This window comes from Hippocampus bargibanti, linkage group LG15 (assembly GCF_051943395.1).
Source record: "Hippocampus bargibanti isolate YZ-2025 linkage group LG15, ASM5194339v1, whole genome shotgun sequence".
NCBI classification, from domain to species: domain Eukaryota; kingdom Metazoa; phylum Chordata; class Actinopteri; order Syngnathiformes; family Syngnathidae; genus Hippocampus; species Hippocampus bargibanti.
The window spans coordinates 6784870-6807976 of NC_142748.1; the positions used below are offsets into that span (position 1 = coordinate 6784870).

The following is a 23107-nucleotide window of genomic DNA, read 5'->3' on the forward strand; positions in this document are numbered from 1 at the left end:
AAAAATAACAATCTGAAACACTGACACTGAAACCTCTTTAATGTTCATTTTTTCATCTTTGACACCATGAAACAATCAATGACACCAAATTAAAAACGGTGGCGCGAAGACTGGCAGCTTTTTTTGATAATCATGCAAAGGGACAACCGAAATCTCTTTGCTCTCAATCACGCCGTGAAAAAAATCAAAACATCGGAATTAAGAGTTTAACACCGTGCCAAATAGCCGCAGATTAACGGCTCCAAAAATAGGTGAAAGCGGCCATTGTGTCCAAGGCAGCGAGCCGTGAATTAAAACAGGGAAGAGCCTAGCGCTGGCGGGGGAAAAGTACCGTATTTTCTGGAATATAAGGCGCACCTTCAACAGATGACATATTTCTCTCTTCTGAGTTTGAATAAACAACCAAAAGAATAAACAAACACAAGCGGCTTCGGTCGAGGCACAACTGGTGAGCTTCGAGTGTCTGAACAGCGTAACACCGCCCCCGTGTGGTCAAGATGTGAATAAAGCCCAAAAGAAAATTCTATTCTATAGTTAGCGATTTAAGCTAACTAATGTTCTCGACTTTTGAAAGCTTTCACCTAAATATTGCATACTATTAGAAAGAAAAAACAAAAAAAGAACACAATATATTGTTAAATAATTACAAACAAGGTTGGACTTGGCACTTCTACATTAACTCATTCACTGCCAGTCATGTGCAAAAATGTGTCACTCAAATTCCAGGACCCACAAAATATTGAGTTTTAGGACTGAACACATGCAGCGTAAGAAACCTTAGACGTTCTTCTTTCATCAGAAAAAAAGTGTTAATTCCTAAATTATATGGGTCTGGAGTTATATAATCTTGAAGTGAGGGTGACTGTCCGAAATACAATGCATACATATATTGGTTTATATAGCGCTTTAACAGCAGCTGAAGCTGGAACAAAGCGCTAACATGGAAAAAAAAATGAAAATGCTGCCCCTAGTGGAAGGAAAAAAAACATTGCCACAGGCCATGGCCAGCGCTTTGTCGGCACCCAAACAAATTCGGGAATGGCGCTCTACGTCATATTTTAAATTCCCAAATACATTTGTGAATGGCAGTGAATGAGTTAAATGCTTCTCAAACATGAAGTTCATTGACTCTTCTTCTTCACTTTCCAATCAACAACTAAAATCTGCCCCCCTTTTCCCCCCGACTACCCGACCCACCCCCCTTTCCACACTTAATTCGACATCATTCCACCGACTTTCGAAGTAGCTAATCTTTTAATCTCTCTCTGGTACATTTGTTAAATCAACGTGTTGCCTTTAAATGTTAGTAAACTGTGTCAAGATGACTAAATCGAACCGTATCTCCCCCAAAACCCACCCTCACAAAAAGATAGTAGATAGTAGATAGAAAACGTGAAAAAGAATGTTAGCAAACGCAAACCATGTGCACTTCCTGGTTTTTGAGATTCAGTCCAGACTAGAATGTGCTAGCTTAGTGCGCGGTGGATCCGGGACGCCACACGCAAGGCTGTAGGCCCAGGTTGGAGGTGCTGAATCTGGGTCTGGGAACCCTGCTGTGATGGCTGCCGGTGGTTGCCTGCCGGGGGGGTCCGAGAGGGCTTAGATTGGGGGTGCTTTTAAACTGCCTGTCGGCTTGTTGAGACTGAGGATGGGACGCCGTAGGGGACTGGACTCCATTTGAAGACCAGGAGAAAGTAGGAAGCTGAGGAAGGGGAGCTTTGGGGGCTGGAGGAGGTGGAGGAGACAGCGGTCCCGGGGACCACTGAGATTGGTATAGGGTGGGGGGCGTTTGGGATGGCGGGGAGGCAACGTTGGAATGCCACATTGGTTCGCCGAGAGTCGTGGCCGATCGAGGTACGATGACCTTCAAGGCAGGACTGGCGGCCTTTGGAGGAGGTGTGGAAAAGCGTTTCACCTCACACACTCTGGCCGTCTTCTGAGGACCACCTAACTGCTGCGGACCGCCGGACAAGTCCTGGGGACCCCCGTAGGTGAACAAAGACGAGTTGAGCTGGTAGGGCTGGTGGTTCAGGACGTCGACCTGCTTTTTGGGAGTTTTCTTCCCTTTGGATCCAACCGGGGTTGATTTTGTCACCTCGGCTTTCTTTTGTGCTTTGGGGGGGCACGAGGGGGACAGGAGAGGATTGTAACTGATAGGAGGAGGGGCACGGATGTTGGGAGAGTACTTCCAGGTAGCCGGGAGGGACGGCGTTGGTGAAGGCTCCCTAGTTTGGGAAGGGGAAAACGTCGGCGGGGCAACGGAGGGACTACGCTCAACAACGTAGCGATCCATTCGGTTCTGGCGGCGGGCAAACAACTGACCCCCTTTGCCCGCCAGCTGAGGTGTTTGAGGGGCGGATGGTTTTGGGGCCACGGGGGGCGGTCTGAGTGCGCGTTGAGCCTGCATGAAGTTGCAGGCCTCTGCCCCCAGACGCATCCAGTCTTCCTCAGGACCGGACTCATGGCCGGCCTCACTAACGCTCGATTCCACCCCTGTTGTTTTGGCAAAGCGTTTGTCCATGTTTTGGACCATGGACATCAAGGCGGGGTTCGGGGACACGTCTTTACTGCGGATGGCGCTGAACATCGGCTTTTTGTCGCTGCGACCGCGGGCGTCGTGCAGGATGCCGGTGCGGGCTGCCGGCACTGAGATGCGCTGCTCGCGAGTCGCCAGGGAATCTGAGGCTGAGGTTTGAGGGGTACTTGCGGCCGTGGTGACGGTGGGGGAGTAGGCTCGGGCAGCAGGGGAAAGCGGAGTCAGAGGACCCGGGGAGTTGGCTGAGGGCGCAACGCCGTTACTGCGAGGCGGGATGTAGAGTGAGGTACTGGATACCGCTCTCTTCCCATCCACTGTCGGATTTTGAGTCGGCGCGATGGTCACCATGGAAACGGCCGCCGCCGGTTTAGGCTGCGGAGGGCGGAACATCACGGAGGTCACCGATGGGCGGGACGTCGCCGGGCAGGGTGTGAAGGGTCGAGCCGAACGATTGAGGGCGGCGGGATTTAAATGTTGGTCATGGTTCGGACTCAGGTTGGGATGGATGTGGTGGTTCGGGTGAAGAGGGGGGGTGGAAGGGGGTGGGCTTAGTTTGACACTGGCCCGGCTAACGGCGACTGGACCCCCATTGACAAGAGGCACTTCTGGATCTGAAGGCACAGCGGCGTCCGGTTGCTTCATGGCCTCCAACCCAAACATCTCCAAGCTTGGAATTTGATTGACAGGTGCTTCCGAGCTCAAATGATCAGGCCCCGCGCCGCAATGACCAACCGTTGGCGTAGGGGGAGGGCAAGCGGCACTCCTCCTGTCCAGCAGATCTAAATAACCGCTATCCCACGTGGGGTCAAACGAGGCTGAGAACCCTCCCTCGTCCACTTCGGAGCTCTGGATGGAGCTTCCGCCTTCCTCCTCCGTCTCCCCCTCAGTGCTTTCCCCGCCGTCCTCTGCCTTGCCGAAGCAGGTCAGCGTGTACTTTTTGGCTCTCTGCCGCCGTTTCTTGAACATCAGAACCCCTTTGGAGTTTGGATTGGGGGCATCGGTCAGCAGCGAAGCGATGGAGCGGCATTTGGTGCGAGCTTCTTTCACCTGCTTCTCCACTAAACTCTCCCCGCGTTGCAACTCTAGGTAAGGACGAAGCAAAAATAAGGTTAGTATGAGGAAAATACTGTTATCTAAGTACTTGGTCACTGTACTTAAATACATTTTTCATGCATTTATGCTTGTTTTACATATTTTGTCAAAATAGCATAAAGATCCAATTCCATTGAAGAACATTGGACAGGGGAAAAGACGGCACTGCAAAATAGTTCGTATGGAGTCAACGTTTTTTTCACCGATACCAGGTAAGGACACCTGTAGTAATTTTGAGTTATTAAATTTCGTTTAACAAAATTATTTAAAAAAACAAGAACAACTTGATTTAATTGGATGTGTAATTGTCTCGCAGTGGTGAAATTTACATTTCACAGCAGCAAAGTGAGGAAAGGAAAGGAAGAAGTAGAAAAACAAAATACAGGAGCGTCTTTGAAGGCACGCACAAATAACTAATATGATAAAACAAAATACACAGACAGCCATTCAATCTTAACCACATTCTGCACCCTCTGTGTTGTATGAAGCAGTTCGAAATGAAAAATGAGAGGATCAAAGCATCATTTTCACCAGTGGATCAGGGATGTCACGATGGAATGCGGAAGTCTGCTACAAGCTAAATATTGAAAGCCAACACCAAGCTGTAGTATCCATCTCTCTCACATCTCCCGACCAACGTAAATCCGCTTCAATTCCAAGTTGCGGCAGTTCCACATACGTATCGGCGCTCTAAGCCATGCATAACATTGTGTCAAAGTACCGCCAGAGCCCGATACGTTAGAATAAGGTCGCATTAGTAAGATATTTGTTATATCTAGTATCAATACATATCCGTCACTATTCTGTATTTCCCCTTGGCGAAAAAATGGTCGGACCCCAACCTGGTGAACCTGGTGAATTCCTTAACGATGATAGCTCAGATTAACAGTGATAGACAGACGTATGTGTTATGGATTTACCCAAAAAAGAATTCCTGCTGCTCTCCGAAGATGAGCCACACAATCCGGCATGGTTAGATCACAGAGTCCATTCTGTACACATCATCTGTTTACAGTATGTACCCCTGTTGAGTCTGACCTGATTTAAAACTAGCATAACTTTTGATACTATCAAATTGATTACAAACAAAAATACAAGAAATAAGTGCAACAAAAAAAATGTAATAATAATAATAATATAAAACACAAATGTTGTTTCAAAAAAATATATTTTTTTAAATTACAACTGGACAAATTACATGTAAATAAATATACAGTGACGGAGACTGGTTATTTTAGTTGAGCAAATGTTACATGCATATATTTGTGTATAGTTTTAATAACAACATTTTGAGCGTCATGATTTTAATTGAACAGCAAAAATAAAATACAAATATAAAAAAATACAAAATAAAAGCCAATGCAATGACTCAATATGACAGTTTTGTTCTATTTCAAGCACCGTGTTAAATGTATCCTGATTCTTACTTTTAAGTGAACAGCAAAAATAAAATGCAATTACAATTTAATTAAAGTACAAATAATATACTAAATTAAATATAAATATTTTTATCTTGATTCTTGCTTTTAATTGAACAGCAAAAATAAAATACAGATAAAATTTCAATAAATTACTAAATTAAATACAAAAAGAATTATCCTGATTCTTGCTTTTAATTAAACCACAAAAATAAAATACAAATAAAATATATATAAAATACAAATAAAATACTAAATTAAATACAAATAAAAATTGTATCCTGATTCTTGCTTTTAATTGAACAGCCAAAAAATACAAATAAAATACTACATTAAATACAAATAAAAAATGTATCCTGATTCTTGCTTTTAATTAAACCACAAAAATAAAATACAAATAAAAAAAAATAAAAAATACAAGCATATGGCCTGATTCAATATGACAGTTTTGTTCTATTTTAAGCACCGTGTTAAATGTCTCCTGAAATCTGTAAATATAAACATTAAGGTGTGGTAACTTCAAAATTAATTTTAAAATAATCGAATATTGATTTTAATATTTGATTAACAGTCATTGTCTGTTGTATTCGCCAAAATAAAAGCATTTTAGCAGTTTAACTTTTGATTGTATCAACAATGAGACAGATAGCGACAACAATTCTTTGCATTTCTTACAATGAAGCATTTTTTAACTTACCTTTGTGTCGTCTTACGTGTCCACCTACTGAATGAGTTGTCGGGTCCCTCATCTTTTTTTTTTTGCACTACTCAAATACCCACAAATACACACCCATGCACACACGCCACCGTGCCACTTAGCGGCTGCTCCCTCTCACTGTGTGTTAAAGACCTTTTGTTGTCTCTGTCCCGCCACCCAAAGTGACGCATGATGTCAAGCCACTATTCCCGTCTTCCTGACCGGCGTCAAACACCTGTCATACACATGCACGGGCACACATAAAAAGCAGAAGACCTCAGCAGGAAATATTTAGGCGACGATGTCATCATTTTGGCCATGTGGAATGTAATACGGTATGCTAGGCGATCCCTGCAATCTTTTCACATTTAATCTAACACAAATCGACTTTATCAACCAACATAACACGAACGTTAACATGATATGCATCCAGTTATAGATCATCCAGTATATGCTTACTCGTAACTTTACCAAATCCCACAGCGCCACTCTCCGCCATGGCCATCTGAATGTGTAACATGAGTCATGGCATGTCCCTGAATGCTTCGTGCTATATTTTAACCTTACCTACAACAGGTCATATGGAGTCAACATTTTATTACACATGTAGTCACAGGTATCAACTATCACAACATTACTACCTACTAAGCATCATAAATGTCATTAAAATCATGCTTACTTATGATTTTGTGCAGATGGTGCATTCACGTGCCCTGCTGGCGTGAATCTATAAATATATTTAGTGATGTGAAGAAGGTTAAGCGAAACACGAAATCACCGAGGCCTGGAATAGTGCTTGACGTCACGCTGAAATGACATAAAATGGCCACTAGAGGGCAATGAAGTAACATCACATGTGGTCCACAAACTTTAAGCCTAAATTGAACCCATATTTTGAATTGATGGTAATAATTTCGAGTTTAATCAATGTATGATTATGATCGATAATGCGAATTTAAAATAGATTTGGCATTTATACTCACTGGCTTGGCGTGCTTTCTCCACATAGGTGGTGCTGAGCTCCTCGCTAACGGGGCCATTTTGTGGTCCCACCATAGGCACCAGCTGACTTCTGGACCCCAACATCAGCGCCTCTTTGGCCCGTTCAGGAGATACCAACGGTGGGCAGGCAGTGACCCCCATACACCCCCCCGCATCCTGGAAGCCGCTGTCGCCTTCACCTTCGGCCTCCGTCAATGTTTGTTCCGGGGTTGGGGTGAGTGAACGCGGAGTGCTGGTTGGGGTGGTCCACCCTACTTGGGTTGGTTGGTAGAAGAAATCCTTGTGCGGCACGCCGTGCCACTGGCTTTGCATCGGTCCTCCTGCTGCGTCATTAGCGCTCTCATAGCTTCAAGATAAACAAAGGGAAATGATAAATGGGTATTTTTTGGTAATTCGCTTCTGTCAATGGGCCTCAAATAGCAAAATTATGAAAGGACCAAAAATAATCAAAAAAACGTTGCTATTTTTGTCTCCCATTGATCATCAAGCATTCTTTATGGTTCATGTTCGTCCACTTGATGGCGCTACTTGTTTTGAATTGAAATTCACATCGTAACTATCTAGTACCTAGCTGGTTGGCTATTAGCTGTCTAGCTGTTGGCTGCCTAGCCGGCTAGCTCTTGGCTATCTGGCTATGTATTAGCTATCCATTAGCTAGCTAGCTAACTATCTATTTGAGTTACTATTATATATTTGAGAATTTAGGTCTTGGGAAACTCACCGAAGCAATTTACGACTTGAAACTCCTTCACAGGAAGAGCTCATTAGCCAGGTTACAAATTTATCAGTTCATGGAAGAGACAATGTTTTATTGCTTACAGCTGTTCGCGCTTAGAACGCTCAGGGGCGTGGTATTCTAATCAAGAAAACTAGATTTTACGAATGTATCACTTAAATTTGCATATACTTTCAATAAATAGCTCGGCAGAGGGCTGCAGAATTCAGGCGTCTGTCATGAATGGCTGCGTCTCCTGCCGGCAGTAAAGACAATCTTTCTGGGTCTGGGTCTTTGTCCACAGTGTCCGATCGAACATCTCTGACATTACAATGAAATTGTCTAACTTTAACTTTAATCCTGCTCTCCTTCCTTCCTTACCCACTCATCTCAGATGTCTCCTCCTCCTCCTCCCGCCCGTGGTTGTCGTAGCGGGCAGGTGAGCGTGCGTGAGGGCACGTACGGCGCTGGCGGCATCGCGCCTGCGAGCGAGTGTCAGCATCGCTGTCCGTCTCACCGTAGTAGGCCTCGCTCTCCGGCGGCGAGGTGAGAGAGAGAAGCGGAGGTGAGCAGCAAGCTGGGTTAAGTCGGGTCCGTTTGACGCGTAGTTGCAGCGTGGCATTCTGGGAATCGATGAGGATCATGGCCTGGGCGTGGTTGAGCTCGGTGCATGAGTGCTCGCCGATGGCAACCAGCTCGTCGTGCTCTTTTAGGCCCGCCCTGCATGCTTTGCTGCGACGCCGTACCTGTACGTAGAAAATTAAGTTGAAATTAATACAAATAATAAAGCCATTAACTCATTCACTGCCAGACGGTGTGCAAGAATGTGTCCACTCCAGTGCCAGGGTTTTTGTCATTGTCAGATGGAATCAAAGCCTTTTCGAGAGAAATTACATATGACATAAAAAAAAACGAAAATCTTCATGTGGTGTACATGTGCATGATTTCTTTATCTTTGTGTGTGTCAACAGGAGGCCGTTTTTTTCCATGACTGGCTTCCAGCTCCTCTTAAAGGTGCTATTCTTATCCTGCAGCTCTGTCACCCTCCATTCCCCGACCGGGTTTATCTGAGGTATGCGCCAATCCTCCCCCCCCCCCCCTCCACATATCACAACAGCTGGATTCGCACACATTGATGTTTAGCGTCAGAGGGCGTGAGCAAGGTCACAATCCAAATGTGCTTATATGCAATATGAAAATCCATCTGATGATTAAACGTCATTTCAGGCTGGCGTGCCTGCATAAAATTCAATGGTTGATCATTATCTAAGGTCAGACAGTGGCTCTGCATGCCTCAGTTTGAAACTTGAGTCCATAGACGACATATATCTGGCTGTTTTGACCCATAAACAGGAAAATGAATCGCACTGGGTCGCAATGGGCAAATTCGGACAGTGAGTTGTTTTGAGGAGCGCATGATTATTTATTTTTTTTCATTTTCGTTAAGAACAAATGGCTCATAGGTCCTTGTGGCATTAAGTGTGTCTATACCGGGCGCCGGCTCGAGGGCAGATACTATTTTGACTCGCTGCATGTGGTTGAAATGGAAAACAGCCTTGGGCTAGAAGGAAAATAGCTTCTAAAATTATTTTAAAAGGTCATATTTCTGTATTTTTATTGCCATGTTGTGAAAAATGACTCATGAAAACAACAAAGTGCGATAATGGTGTTAGCCGAACAAGATTACAAAATCGAGACTGACCATCACAAGTCAATGAATGACTTGCTAGCATTAGCATTCTAACATGGCCCCACTGTATTGCACCTAAAATGCATGCTATATTGTACCTTTGCCACCTGTAGAGGCTTCTGCTGATCCCTTCCTCCCTGGAGTCTGAACCCCCATGGGGAGCCCCCGGAGAGGGTAACCATGATCTCCTCCGCCACCATCGCTGTACCAGGTCTTCTTCAATGTACGTATATCTGGGAGAAGGTCTTTGCTTGCTCACACTTTGCCGGGGTCCAATGGCACCCAGCCCAACTGGCTTGCATCTGCTTCGGTGGGAATTATTGGTTGGTGGGCAGGCACATAGGCAGTGTGTGTGTGTAAATGTGAGTGTGTGTGTGTGCCTTTATCAAACCCTTTTATTCAACACTTGCCATGTCACTCTGAGAGGATGCTTGCTCAGGCACCATCCAGAAATAACTCTACCCACCCATACACTCATACAGCCACTTAAGCGAGGAGGGGGTGGGGGGGGGGTTGAACAATAGTGGGCCCGGGGTCAAGAATTTCACTGGGTTTGATGTCTTTTTGTACTTCCACAGTCATTATTAATTATGTAGTATATTGGCAGGTTGCTTACTGATAAGTTGATTATTTGAATCAGATCGTGTTTTGTCTTCCACAGAGGTCGACAAAAGGAATGTGGCTATTTGTGAAGCTACAGAAGGTAAGTAGAAGTAAAATGTTTAAAAACATGTAAAGTACTAATATGTGAGAAATCTAATTATATACATTGAGGTATTTTTACTTTCCATCACTTGTACATGAATATCATTTTTTTCATATCTAAATGGATTAAGTGAGTTGTGTGAAAGTTGTGTTTTTGTTCTTCAATATTTCGGATTGAAAATGTAAATTAAATAGTGCATTGGAGTTTTTTTACTAAAGCAATTATTGTGTATAGTTAGCACTGACAATGCAATATTTCACGTTACTTAAACATTCAATCTTCTCTTTTCAATTCGACCAAAAATATCGAGTATTTTCTGCCTCGGTTTAAAACAAATTTTCGGGTTATCGACCAAACTTAGCGCACCTGAATGCACCACTCGACTGTCTTCCGCTTCCTCATACGTCACTTTCTTGTGTCACGTCTCATTGTGACCGACGCATGAGCAGCTTTCCATTGTGAGCAAGGGTGTTTGTATTATTCAAACGCCATAAAAGACAGACAATGATTACACTGGTTATAATTGATTTGTTTTACTTATTTTAATAAATAAATGTATTGAACTACAATGTGACTGGTTTGACACTTCGGAAATAGATCAAACCGGAATCGAAAGTGCCTACACGCCGAGCGGAAGTGGACGTGGCAAACCGCGCATCACTTCCGCTCAATGTCGGCGTCTCTGCCCAAGAAGGGATTAGGTAGAAACGCGGAATCGACGTCCATTTTTCTATTAGCCGCTGTCGCTTAGCCGATTTAAGGTTTGAGACGAGCACGGGGACGCCTTTCTCTTCAGAATACTCTAGAGGTAGGTTTTTATGTGGAAAAAACACTGACCGTGATATCCACCTCCGGCTTTGGGGGGGATGTAAGAATGCTAATGCTAGCTAGCGTGGCTAAAGTAGCTAAGGTGTCAGACACGGGATGTCACTTAGCTTTAGCTAGCATGCTAGTTACTTTGCTTTACCTAGCATGCTAGCCAAAGCTAAGTGACAGCTATGGTGTCGCTGACACCATAGCTATTTAGCCACTCTAGCTAGCATTTGCATTCTAACATGGCCCACCCAAAAAGCCGGAACATGCTAGTTACTTAGCTTTAGCCACCGCTGTCATGGGCCGCCCACTCTCCGGGCCGCATTACTTTGACTTTTGGATAGTCAACAGTGTAGTACTTTGTCCTAGGTCGTCGCCAGTAAAGGTATTATGTGACATCTTCGATTTATTGTGGCTGTTGTTCCGTAATGTTAGCCTGGCTAGATAGTCAGCAATGCGCTAGCTAAACCAGGACGCTTCTTACCCTGTGTAGCGTTATTAATTTAGCCCACACCTGATTTACTTTGACAGTCACTTTACTTGGCAGCGATTAAATAACGTCCAGGAGAGTAAATTTTAATTGAACACATCTTCGTGTCACAATCATGTGTTACTCGCAACAGGCCCCGACAGGATAAAACGAACGTCACCGCGATTGTGTTTCTCGTCCAAGTTTAATTATTTAAAACTGGGCTTGTTTCTCCCCATGTTTGCCTTGATAGATGATACTGCGTTATAAAAGTTATGACTCTAGTTGAAAATGTCTACCACTCGAGTACATTTGTTTGCTGGGTGAATGACATTAAAACTAGTGTAATGAACCATGTCCATGGTTTGATTATTGGTTCCATCAGACATGTTAGCTTTACTGAACTCATATGCATGTGTGCATTATTGTGTGTCATGTGCCTTATATCTTTTCCTCATTGGTGTATGATCTGTATGGGGTAATCTATCACGTATAGACAAACGGGGATGTTATTGGGGTTAATGTAATAAAATATACATTCTTTGGATGATAACATATATTTTATTGCCTAACAAGCATTGACGGAAATGGTCCTGCCATTGTTTTCTTTCTTAATCTCCCTCTCTCTTTGCCTCTTCCTCTCTCTAATTTTAATAATTGCATATCTTACTGGTGTAGCTCTTGTATACATGACTTGTATTGAAACGCTACGCCACTGTGGTTTTGGGTACCCTGCAAATATGAAGGACATGCAGTTTACGGTGTGTATTCAAGTCAAAGCAAATAAAGGTGTTGTCACTAAACTTGTAAATATTAGCATCTTACGCTCTTCAGTTTGGAGGTAGTTGAACCGTGTCTGATAACCTCTATTTCATGCCAAGTAGTTAATGATGTCTCGCTGTCAGATTTAGGGATGAACTGAAGATGAATGTAAACCAGCACACTCCCATGGCCTCTCCTTATGGGCAGCCTCAGCCTGGTTACGGGCAGCCGGCCTTTGCACCCTTAGACGCCGGGTACCCGACACCTTACGCACCTTACAATGGCCCTATGTCGGCCTACCAGACTGGAGAGCCTCCACAAGGTAAAACTAAACACACAGAACATTTTTATAAAAAGAGTTGATTGTAATTTTATGAAGGGAATCTTGGGGAGGTTTTTTAATTTTGACAGGGCGATAAAGTCCTAAAGTTACAATGACACTTATCACACTTTGAGCTGCCTTCACCTGACTGACTCCTTTCACCCCATCATGTCTTCCTGCCACGGTCAAACTTTTCCCCATCCTTCCTCGCTTGCATTTCAGGTTATTCATCTTTCACCAACTTCCCCTCTAAGGCTGCGCCAGCTAACCCCATCTCAGAGCTGTCCTCTCCTCTTGACTTAGGTAAAGCCCTCTGCTTCTTTTCACTTTGCCCTCGTCCAATCCTTTCCGTAACTACAGCCGCCTGTTTTTCCCCGTAATTTGCTCCACGGTAGCAGACTTGAGGGTTTGTTTTTATTTTGGGTGAATTGAATTTCTCACCATCTTTTAGGTCACAGCAGAGCTCCTCCCACTTCAGGGCCGCCGCCAGTATCGGCTCCTCAAGCGTATAATCAGTATGTTGGTCGGCATCAGAGCGACATGCAGAATGGCCCACCGTCTATGACACAGGCACCACCCGCAAGGTGCTGGAGCATATTATATTTTCTCCTTTTGCTCGTCTTTACAAGGGAAAAAAATGTGATCATATTTTGTGTTATTTATAGGCCGGTTGTGTCCCAGTCATACAACCAGGAAAGGGTCAATCTGTCAGGACCACCCTCCTCTTACCCTCAAAACTACGGATCCCCGCCCACAATGTCGCACGTTACCGGCCAGATGAGCGGCATGCAGATTAACACGGGACCGCCCAACACTGCGGGGCCCGGATACGGTACAAACTGTTCAAAAAATAAATGTTCAGATTTCTTTAGAATCATGTTTTTGCTGATTGACACATGTCTCCTCAGCGGCACCTCATGGCTCCAAGCCTCCCGTCAGTAATTCCTTCTCGGCCGCACCTCCCGTCAGCTACACGCAAGCGGCGCCCCCAGCGTTCACCGCAGCCGCTCAGGCACCGCCTATTACTTCTCAACAGTACTACGGAGCCCCCCCTGCTTCCTCTCAGCCGCCATTCAATTCGCCTCCGACTTCTCAGCAGCCTTTCACCGCCCCTGCTCCTCCTCCCCCACCCAATCAGCCGTCCTTTGCGCCTCCTCTATCATATTCAGGGCCCCCACCGGCTCAGGCTCCCTCCCCATCCATGTCACAACCTCAGCAGTCCTTCCCCCCTACTCAGTCTGCCTTCTCCTCAGCCCCCCAAGGCTCTTTCCCCCCAAGAGCGCCCCCTCCCGCCTCTTCTCATTTTCCTCCTCCGACGTCAACCCCCTCCGGGCAATACCCAGGGCCCTTACCGCCTCAGCAGCAACCCCCTTTCCCCTCAGGTCCCTTTCCTCCAAGACCCCAAATGCCCCCGTCATCGATGTCTCAGAGCAATCACCTGCCTCCAGAAGCACAGGGCACGCCAGGCCCTCCTGTACCGCTGCAACAAATGCCCCCGCCCCAGCACGGTATGCCAGGAAGCTACCCTCCCCAACAGAATGGTGAGCCAATTGAGTGAAAGATTTAGATGTCATAATTTTTTTCCAAAATATTTTTTATTTGGGTTGATTGACAGCGGTACACATTTATAGTGTGCACGAGTGCTCATCTGTTTTCTTTCTATGTCCCTTCAGGTGCATTTGGGCAGGTCAGGGGGCCTCAGCCCGGGTTAGCAGGCCCTTATCCTGGCCAACCGAATTACGGCGCTATGGGACCCGCACCGGCCCCTGCACCGTCTACACAGAAAAGACTGGACCCAGATTCCATTCCCAGTCCTGTAAGAAGCTAAAACACTTTTCACATCTGTTATTATTTCTCTGTATTTGCGCATGATCTACGGTAGCAACAATCTACAAATAGCTCTACTGACCATTGCATAAAAATAACAATTCTTGCAACATATTGCTGTCTTCTCACACCTCTGCTCCTTTTTTGTCTTTCAATCTCTGGTGTTGATTAATTGTTGTTCCTGTTTTGCACAATGTTGCCGGACATACTTTTTGAATGTAAAGCAAGCGTCTGACATGCCCGCCGTGCAGAAATCAAGACATAGAATAGACCCAGACGCTATCCCCAGCCCAGTAAGTGTCTCGCGTGGCTTTTCCTCTTGTCCCAACGCCTCCTCCCACCACCACATGATCTTGCACCACCTGTGAAAAGCCACTATTTGCTTTTTGTGTCTTGGATGCGTTTGTGTGCACAGATGATTTTCTTTTTAGGAACTGATTATTTTTCTGAACCACCCTCCCACTTTGTCTCCTTTCGCTGCATGTTAGTTTTCACTTGCATGCTCGCAAGATCCACCCTCTTTCCTGCCGATGTCATTTTGTTTGTCATGTCAACATACTTAAATGTGTGTTTAAAAAGCGGAGTGTCTGAGCAAAGAATGGGAACGTGTGAACGGGAGAGGAGTGAATGAGTTAGAGGCGGAATATTTGAGTGTGTCATAGAAGCAGATAATATAAAAGGGAGTGTGTGTAAGCAAGAGAAGCATCAGCCAATTATTTTGTCAAATATTGTTAAATATTGAAGTAGTAGTAAGACAGCATGTATTTTTGATCAAGAATACAGACGCTCCCCTACTTACGAACGAGTTGCGTTCCAAGTGGTTGTTCGTAAATTGAATTTGTTCGTAAGTTGCTTCAGTGCTATATTTTGTATGCAATGTATGTTTAAGTCAAACACTGAATGGGAAAGTATAAAACATAGAGGCTCTAAGAGTTGTAAAATAAATTCACACCTACTGTAGTACAACGAAATATATCCCTGGGTCTTCAGTAAGCCAATAGTGAAGCTGACGTGCCAGCAGCCATTACTTTTTGTTATGCATCGCGTCCTCCTGGAGCGTCAACTGAGAAGAGGGATTTCCTCCCCGCCCACATACTCTACGCAAGCGAGCCCGGCCGGAAAAAATGGTTCTTGCGCAATACAAATTCTAACTTAAAGCATCTCTGTCCGAATGTTTTCAACATACACGCAAAATGTTTGTATGTGCCCTTGTTCGTAACATGAATGCTCGCAAGTCAGAGGGAGTGTCTGTAGTCACTGCGGCATGTTTGTTCATGTTTGCTGTTGTGTGTTTCATACATTTTGTCCCCCCACTTCAACCTTTGGTATCCATCTTGTAGATCCAAGTCATCGAAGACGACAAGGCCAAAAGCACCGAGCCATTCACCACAGGCGTCAGGGGTCAAGCACCGCCATTGGTCACCACAGACTTCCATGTCAAAGACCAAGGTGAGACCTCCACCATGCCCTAAAGATTACTGCCACTAAAAAAGATGTCGTCCATCGTTTTTCCACCTTTGCGTGTTTGTAGGGAATGCCAGCCCCAGATTTATTCGCTGTACGGCCTACAACTTTCCATGCACGGCGGATATGGCCAAGCAGTCTCAGGTGCCGTTGGCTGCCGTCATCAAGCCCCTCGCCACACTGCCGGCGGATGAGGTCGGCCATTTTCTCTTCTCTGTCCACGTTTGCATGAGCGAGAGTAGGTTCAGCAACAAAACATCTCGATTGTTTGTAGACCCCTCCATACCTCGTGGATCACGGCGAAGGAGGTCCCATCCGTTGCAACCGCTGCAAGGCCTACATGTGTCCATACATGCAATTTATCGAGGGAGGCCGTCGCTTCCAATGCGGCTTTTGCTCTTGCGTCACAGAAGGTGGGTTAGTTCCTGTTATCATTTTTAAATTCAGGCTCGTGATGTTCTTTTGGGTGTGTCTCTATGTGTTCTTGTCCAGTTCCTCCTCATTACTTCCAGCATCTGGACCACACTGGAAAAAGAGTGGACTTCTATGACAGACCGGAGCTTTCGCTGGGCAGCTACGAGTTCCTGGCCACCGTCGACTACTGTAAAGTGAGTCCTCAATCAAGTCTTATGATGTCCTCAAATATTTAACAAGTAACTTACGTGGTTTTTTTTATTTCTAGAACAACAAGATTCCTCAACCTCCCGCCTATATTTTCCTAATTGACGTCTCCTACAACGCCGTCAAAAGCGGCATGGTCGGCATCGTCTGCCAAGAACTCAAGACGCTCTTGGATTGGCTGCCCCGGTAGGTCCTCATTGACCGAAAAAAGATTAGATACTAAATTTGAGGCGACATTTTGTTTTTCGGCAAGCATCTCAGTCTCATTGATGTCTTCTCCAGAGAGAACCCAGACTCTGACTCGACAGTGCGAGTGGGTTTCGTCACCTACAACAAGGTGCTCCATTTCTACAACGTCAAGTCCAGCCTGGCCCAACCTCAGATGCTGGTGGTGTCGGACGTGTCGGAAATGTTCGTGCCGCTGCTGGACGGGTTCCTCGTCAACCTCGCCGAGAGCCGGCAGGTCATCGAGAGGTGAGTGTGATCATGTTTGGGGTTTATTCCCGATTTTTAGTAGAAGAGGGGTAGGGTCATCCATGTTCTATATTTTGCAGTTTGCTAGACCACATCCCGGAGATGTTTGCAGACACCCGGGAGACAGAGACGGTCTTTGGACCTGTCATACAGGCCGGACTGGAGGCGCTTAAGGTAATTTTTGCCAGTCCAGGTTTTTTTTGGGGGGGGGTTCTCTGCTGTGAGGGTGTAAAACTGCAAGATGTTCCTCAGGCAGCAGATTGCGCGGGGAAGCTCTTTGTCTTCCACACTTCGCTGCCCATTGCCGAGGCTCCCGGAAAACTGAAGAACAGGGAAGATAAGAAGTTGATTGGAACTGATAAGGAGAAGGTAAGAAGTCCAGGATTAGGATTTTTATGTCAATCATCTCCTGATCCCATGAAGTGAATGGTTGACTGACACAAATCTGAATGTTTATCAATTTTGGTGGGCTCTCCAGTCTCTGTTTCAGCCTCAAGTGAGCTTTTACAACACGCTGGCCAAAGAATGCGTAGCACAGGGATGCTGCGTGGATCTCTTCCTTTTCCCCAACCAGTATGTGGATGTGGCGACGCTCGCCGTGGTCCCTGTTTCCACCGGAGGCTCAGTCTACAAGTACACTTACTTCCAGGTCAGACATTTTTCTTCCTGCAATGTTTCTTGCTGACCTCATAACCTATTAAACGTATTTACAATTTGTGTCTTTCCAGGCGCAGTCGGACCAGGAGAGGTTCCTGAACGACTTGAGACGAGACGTCCAGAAGCCGATGGGCTTTGATGCTGTCATGAGGGTTCGAACCAGCACAGGTAAAATCTCTTGTTGTTTACAGACTGAAAAAAAAATGTTCTTTTGCGAAATGCGCTGCGAAAAAATATCCGATTGGCTTTTTTGTTTCTTCTACTTCCTCAGGAATACGAGCGACTGACTTCTTTGGCTCGTTCTTCATGAGCAACACCACCGACGTGGAGCTCGCCGGGCTGGACTGCGACAAGGTGGTGGCGGTGGAGTTCAAGCACGACGACAAGCTCAGCGAAGAGACGGGGGCGCTCGTGCAGGTGAGTTTAAATTCTTCCATCCAAGCCGCTGGTTTGTTTCTGTTAATGTAAACTCCATTGCTGCCGCCCTCTGCAGTGCGCCGTGTTGTACACCAGCTGCGGCGGCCAAAGGCGTCTCCGTGTCCACAACATGGCCGTCAACTGCTGCTCGCAACTGGCCGACGTGTACCGCAATTGCGAGACGGACACAATTATCAACTTTCTCTCTAAACATGGTGACCACCTAGAATTTTTCTTGAACTTTTTTGTTCTTATATTTTTGCAGCTGTCTCATAATTGTTTTTTTTTTTTTCCTCACAGCTTTCCGCGGCATCTCGAACAACCCCACGAAGGCGGTGAGGGACACTCTGGTCAACCAGTGCGCTCAGATCCTTGCCTGCTATCGCAAGAACTGCGCCAGTCCCTCGTCGGTTGGTCAGGTATGACCTAAAAATCACATCCATCCTCCTGACATTCGTCGAATATCGCGATTTTCCTTTTTACTTCAAACGCCGCTATTTCCCCCAGAAAGTATTAAAAATACCCTCAGTAATTTTCCATTTTGCATGTTTTGGACTCTTTTGCAGTTGATCCTCCCCGAGTGCATGAAGCTGCTTCCCGTCTACCTGAATTGCGTGATGAAGAGCGACGTGCTGCTGCCCGCTGCCGACGTGTCGTTCGACGACAGGGCTTATTTACGACAGCTCATCAGCTGCATGGACGTGGCGGAGACGCACGTCTTCTTCTACCCACGCCTCCTGCCACTGGTACGCACCTCGATCAGGAGTTTCCAGCCTGCTTGAAGAATAAATAAATGATCAATATGATCTGGGTGTTTATTTTCCATAGATGAAACTGGAGAGCGACTCGTTGCCGGTGGCGGTTCGGACTTCGGAGGAGAGGCTATCCAAAGGCGGGGTTTACCTGCTGGAGACGGGCCTGCACCTTTTCCTGTGGGTAGGGGCCAACGCACAGCAGGAGCTGCTGCTTAACATTTTTGGGACGTCCAATTTCGGCCAGATCGACGCGACAATGGTGAGAAGATGCAAGGCCGCTGTTTTCTCATTCATGAATTTATTTGGGAATTGAAAAATATGACGTAGAGCGCCATTCCCGAATTAGTTTGGGTTTTGTTTTTTCTTGCTTGGGTGCCGATAAAGTGCTGGTAAGACATCTGGCCATGTTTTTCCCTTCCACAAGGGGCTAGCATTTGCCTTTTTTCCATGTTAGCGCTTTGTTCCAGCTTCAGCTGTTCTTAAAGCGTTATGTAGACCAATATGTATGTATTTTGGACATGCACCCTCATTTCAAGCTCATATAACTCCTGACCCATATAATTTAGGAATTAACTCTTTTTCTGATGAAACAAGAGATCGATCATGGTCATACTGCTACTCTTAAACCGTGTGATTAATTTTTTTCAGACGTCTCTGCCTATTTTGGAAAATCCTTTTTCACAAAGACTCCGAGATATGATCGACGCCTTCAGAGCGCAACGGTCACGATACATGAAGGTAAAAATGTTTATTTCCATTTCTGTCTTACCCAGTGTTGCTAGATTTCGAACCTCTGCAAATGGCAACAATCCAAAGTCGGGAAATTTTAAGACCGATTTTTATCATTGCTCGCTACTAACCATGTTGCGGAATTTCCCTGTTGTTTCAAATTTTCAAGTCACAATTTAGCATTAATAGTTACTTATTGCATTCCAACCCCAACCTCCCCCTTGCTTTCTTCTCGGCTGTCGCAGCTGATGTTAGTGAAGCAGGAGGACCGCTCGGAGCTCATATTCCGTCACTTCCTAATGGAGGACAAGAGCGCAAGTGGCGGCGCGTCCTACGTGGACTTTCTGTGTCACATGCACAAGGAAATCCGTCAGCTCCTCAGCTAGACACTGCTGCCGCCGCCATCTTCTCCGTACCTCCTCGTTCTCCTCCCTCCGGTTTAATTTTGTTTAAACTTCTCATGGTGGAGCGCCGCAGCTGGCAGATTACATCATGTGTGCGGGGGTGAGATAATCTGATGTTAATGGAGCTTCACTCCGCCTCAAATTGACTGCGGGGGAGGAGGATGAAGAGGTGGAGGAAGGGGAAGGAAAGGGAAGGTGATGTATGTATATGTACACACACACACACTGAAGAAAAATGTATGCAACGAGACTGTATTGATTGACGAGCACTGACGAAAGGCTGTTGAACGCACCCTTTCCTATAAATGGCCTTTTCTATTCAATCCCGTTATATCGGAAGTCTCCATAATAGCAAGACACTAGTGATACTAGCAAATAAATGCTGTAACCTGATTACACCCCCTTTTTTATAATTGCCTTATAGCAAGCCGTTTCTTCTGTATATGTGCGCCTGTCACGATTGAAAAATAAGTTCCCGTCACTCATACGATAAGCTTTTTATCGCCAAATCCTTTCATAGTTAATAATTATCATTTTGAATAACCCTTAAATGCCATAAACGTTATAATTGATTGCCACCAAAATTGAGCAGTATCTTAGATATTGTACCTTATGCCTGCATCTTCGCTTTTACAGACAAATTCGATACTACATTTGATTGACACCCTCATGATGTTTCAGCTACCCAATGAAAAGTCACCTTTTTCCCACACCAGTGCTCTTAATTATGCCACGGGGGAAGCAATTACCTTGTTAGATCAAATTAGCTTGCTCAGGAGTACCTAATGAAATGTCTTTGAGTATAATGTGATCATTAACATATTGCTCGTATGAAAATGCCACCAAAAAAATGACATTTTCTTTTGTATAGTTCCCTTGCGTTAGGCTCCATTATGTGTATGACTCAATTTCAAACTTGGAGGCTAACGTTAACAGCCTGTTTTTTTAAACCCCCCGCCCCACACACCTTATTTGATTGTACAGTTATACCAACTGAGGCATCCACATGACACATGGAAGCGCAATAATTAGCATATTTTCATGTAATAATGCTATAGAGGGGAAAAAAAGCCTTTTATTTACAGTAGGTCCCATTAGATGTGTACCAAATCAAGAGTCCTCATTTCATGCGAGGAAATGTACAGATGCGCTCTAATTTCTGCGTGGCATGATTAAAGCGGACAAACGGACCCGTGCCGAATAGTCTGTGTTTATATATAAATATATCAAATATATATATATAACCTGTACAGAATTCATAAAGAGAAAAAAAGCCTTCTAATCCAAATGTGATATTTTTTTTTTCTGTGGGTCATTGCAAATATAAAAATAGTGGTGTTTATTAATGAACTTTTGATTTTGATGTGTGATGAGAGTGTGTGTCGGTCCTAGTGAACGTTCTCTTGAGGAACAGAGGGACCCTTGGAACAAACCCACCCAATTCAAAGTCAAAATCACTTATTGTTCCTTTTTTTTCTCCCCAAAATCTGTCTCAAAGCGTTTGGTGTGTGTTTGAAGCCTCTGCCCTCTGTTCTGTTAACTCGAGTGCGCCATGGTCTTCACTGTAAACTTTATTGCTTTTGTTCCTTATTCTGTTTTACTTTCTCCTCTATCATTGCTCTTGGGACTGCGAATAAAAATGCTTGTTTCAAAAAAAAAGTGAAATTCCAACACTCGTCTTCCCAAGTTGGCTTCATTCGGAGCAGCGTACGTCGCCACCAATTTAAAAAAAAAATCATCAGAATAAATTTGAATTATAAATAATGCAAACTATTCAAATCTGCAACTAACTCCACACACTACTTTTTGTTAATGTTCAAATGACTTCATTTTGCAGTATTCAGTTACTTGATTTTTACGCTGTTTCAGAAATAAGACTCGATTATTACCTGATATTTTGTCTTGGCCTTAAAAATAAATACGTTTGTCATTTACATTTCCCTCCACTGACAACCGAAAACAAACCTTGTAACATGCAAAGCTCACCTTGATACTGTCCTCTTAAATAATGCATCCAGGATGGAATTTCCCCTTCAAATGAGTCGTCGTTCATTTAACAACCTGGCAAAAGACCCAAGCCAACTAAGCCGTAGCAACAGGAAATAAAGAAATCACTTTAAACCCTTCTTAGTTCAGTTACAACAAAAAAGTGGATTAATTTTGACCTTCCCCCAACTGCGTATTTACGTACTAACTATTAGTACTAGTACTCGTGTGTAACTAAGTATTTACGGTGCATCTGTCAGGTTGTTGTCTCAACGTTCTGAGTGTTTATCAGGATTTGACTGCACGTCACAGTTAAGCGTGTACGTCTACGGTCATTTTCAATCTTTTGAAAGTAGATTTTCTGCATTGCCCCTCCCGTCACCATTTAAAACTGTTTTCAGCTGTCATAAGATTTATCGCATCAAAATACCCCAATAAATAAAAAATACATTTTTACAGTATATTCATCATCATGGTGAAATTCAAATAGCAAATAAATTGCATTCTGACAGCAGATTTTAATCACCAAAAAATGCATAGAAAAGATTTAATGGGTTGTCTAATTACTCCCCTTGAGTGTACATGCAGTGCAGACACAACGATTGGTATACAAAACTAAAATGTCCATTTTCCAGAATAATTGGGAGGCATTAAAAGCATCATTGTGCAACGTCAGCAGAAAAACCACTGGAGGTCAGCAAAATCACACTTTTCCATTGTCTTGCTTAATCACTTCCAACTTTGTAAATGGCATCTTTAAATCAATATTTTTTGAAGATATTTTCATCTTGTCAATCAGAGAGTAGCTTTGTCATCATGTATAAGCTTTTTTTTTAATCCTCAATTGTGATCCATATCGTCGCCTTGTGATGATGTAACACTGATAACGTCTTGATCACAACTAACAGCAATATTTATTTATTTTTTTAAAGTACAAAAGACGATAATCAAAATCAAATGCTGTCTTGATCATGGCGCTGCGCTTTGCAAAGATCACTTTGCTTTTCATTTTGACGCCTCTTGTGGCTAAAAATAGCTGTCGACTACACACAGACACCCACTGGAGTACTTAATGTGATTCATCCAATGTTAAGTTGCCAGGAAAATTAAAAAAAAAAATCCAAATGCTGTTACCGTTGCTCATTTTTATGTCTTGTGTATTATTGCGTACGTAGTTATGCTATAATTCAAAAAAAAAAAGTACTGAGAAAAGTGAAAGAGTGGGTGTGTTGAATAATGGCTGTTATTTCAGTACCAGGGACAGCTCCTTGGGTATACTGGTAGACAATTGCAGAAAATTGATGCATTGTTTAAAAAAACAATAGTAATTGCACTTATCTTGTAACATTATTATTATTATTATTACTATTATTATTATTATTATTATTATTATTATTATTATTATTATTATTGACTGTAATGGGCAAATTTCATATCCAAGAAAAGGCCATAGTGCTGTTTTTATTTTTTCTTAGGAAGAGCAAAATGCTGTTTTTTTTTCGAGGCTGTCAGAATGGGAACACCCACCAAAAAAAGCCGCAAACGAAAAGA

General features: G+C 44.2%; 2 protein-coding genes across 7 annotated transcripts; one reads left to right on the forward strand and one right to left on the reverse strand.

The window, feature by feature from the left end:
- Positions 1–21: 21 nt before the first annotated feature.
- On the reverse strand, positions 22–9497 carry LOC148887358 (synaptopodin 2-like protein). The gene is made up of 4 exons (XM_089015165.1): positions 9249–9497; positions 7842–8206; positions 6727–7091; positions 22–3618 (listed from the first exon to the last, which is right to left on the reverse strand). The coding sequence occupies exons 1-4, from the start codon at positions 9348–9350 to the stop codon at positions 1472–1474; spliced, it is 2979 nt and encodes a 992-aa protein (XP_088871291.1). The 5' UTR covers positions 9351–9497; the 3' UTR covers positions 22–1471.
- On the forward strand, positions 7886–22667 carry sec24c (SEC24 homolog C, COPII coat complex component). 6 transcript variants are annotated; one of them, XM_089015157.1, is made up of 28 exons: positions 7886–8025; positions 8432–8532; positions 9264–9373; positions 9812–9853; positions 12044–12222; positions 12445–12525; positions 12674–12806; positions 12888–13054; positions 13131–13763; positions 13896–14038; positions 14274–14342; positions 15390–15498; positions 15581–15708; positions 15788–15926; positions 16006–16121; positions 16196–16320; positions 16417–16608; positions 16689–16782; positions 16861–16977; positions 17087–17257; positions 17337–17433; positions 17537–17682; positions 17759–17897; positions 17983–18101; positions 18249–18428; positions 18511–18696; positions 19086–19175; positions 19412–22667. In XM_089015157.1, exons 5-28 carry the CDS (start codon positions 12063–12065, stop codon positions 19550–19552), a joined length of 3675 nt encoding a protein of 1224 aa, XP_088871283.1. In that variant the 5' UTR covers positions 7886–8025; positions 8432–8532; positions 9264–9373; positions 9812–9853; positions 12044–12062; the 3' UTR covers positions 19553–22667. The 6 variants fall into 6 exon arrangements, with proteins under 6 accessions (XP_088871283.1, XP_088871287.1, XP_088871288.1 ...); XM_089015160.1 differs by lacking the exon at positions 7886–8025 and adding an exon at positions 8159–8208; XM_089015161.1 differs by lacking the exon at positions 14274–14342.
- The last annotated feature ends 440 nt before the right edge of the window (positions 22668–23107 follow it).

What these genes read in the sequence shown, in the direction of transcription:
- LOC148887358 (XM_089015165.1), bottom strand. Translation starts at nt 9,350, where the DNA reads ATGGTGGCGGAGGAGATCATGGTTACCCTCTCCGGGGGCTCCCCATGG. An exon ending in AGCCTCTACAGGTGGCAAAG is followed by an intron (nt 8,207 to 9,248) that starts GTACAATATAGC and finishes TTCTACGTACAG; the next exon opens with GTACGGCGTCGCAGCAAAGC. An exon ending in GGAGAAAGCACGCCAAGCCA is followed by an intron (nt 3,619 to 6,726) that starts GTGAGTATAAAT and finishes GTCCTTACCTAG; the next exon opens with AGTTGCAACGCGGGGAGAGT.
- sec24c (XM_089015157.1), top strand. Translation starts at nt 12,063, where the DNA reads ATGAATGTAAACCAGCACACTCCCATGGCCTCTCCTTATGGGCAGCCT. An exon ending in CACTGCGGGGCCCGGATACG is followed by an intron (nt 13,055 to 13,130) that starts GTACAAACTGTT and finishes ATGTCTCCTCAG; the next exon opens with CGGCACCTCATGGCTCCAAG. An exon ending in TTGCTCTTGCGTCACAGAAG is followed by an intron (nt 15,927 to 16,005) that starts GTGGGTTAGTTC and finishes GTTCTTGTCCAG; the next exon opens with TTCCTCCTCATTACTTCCAG.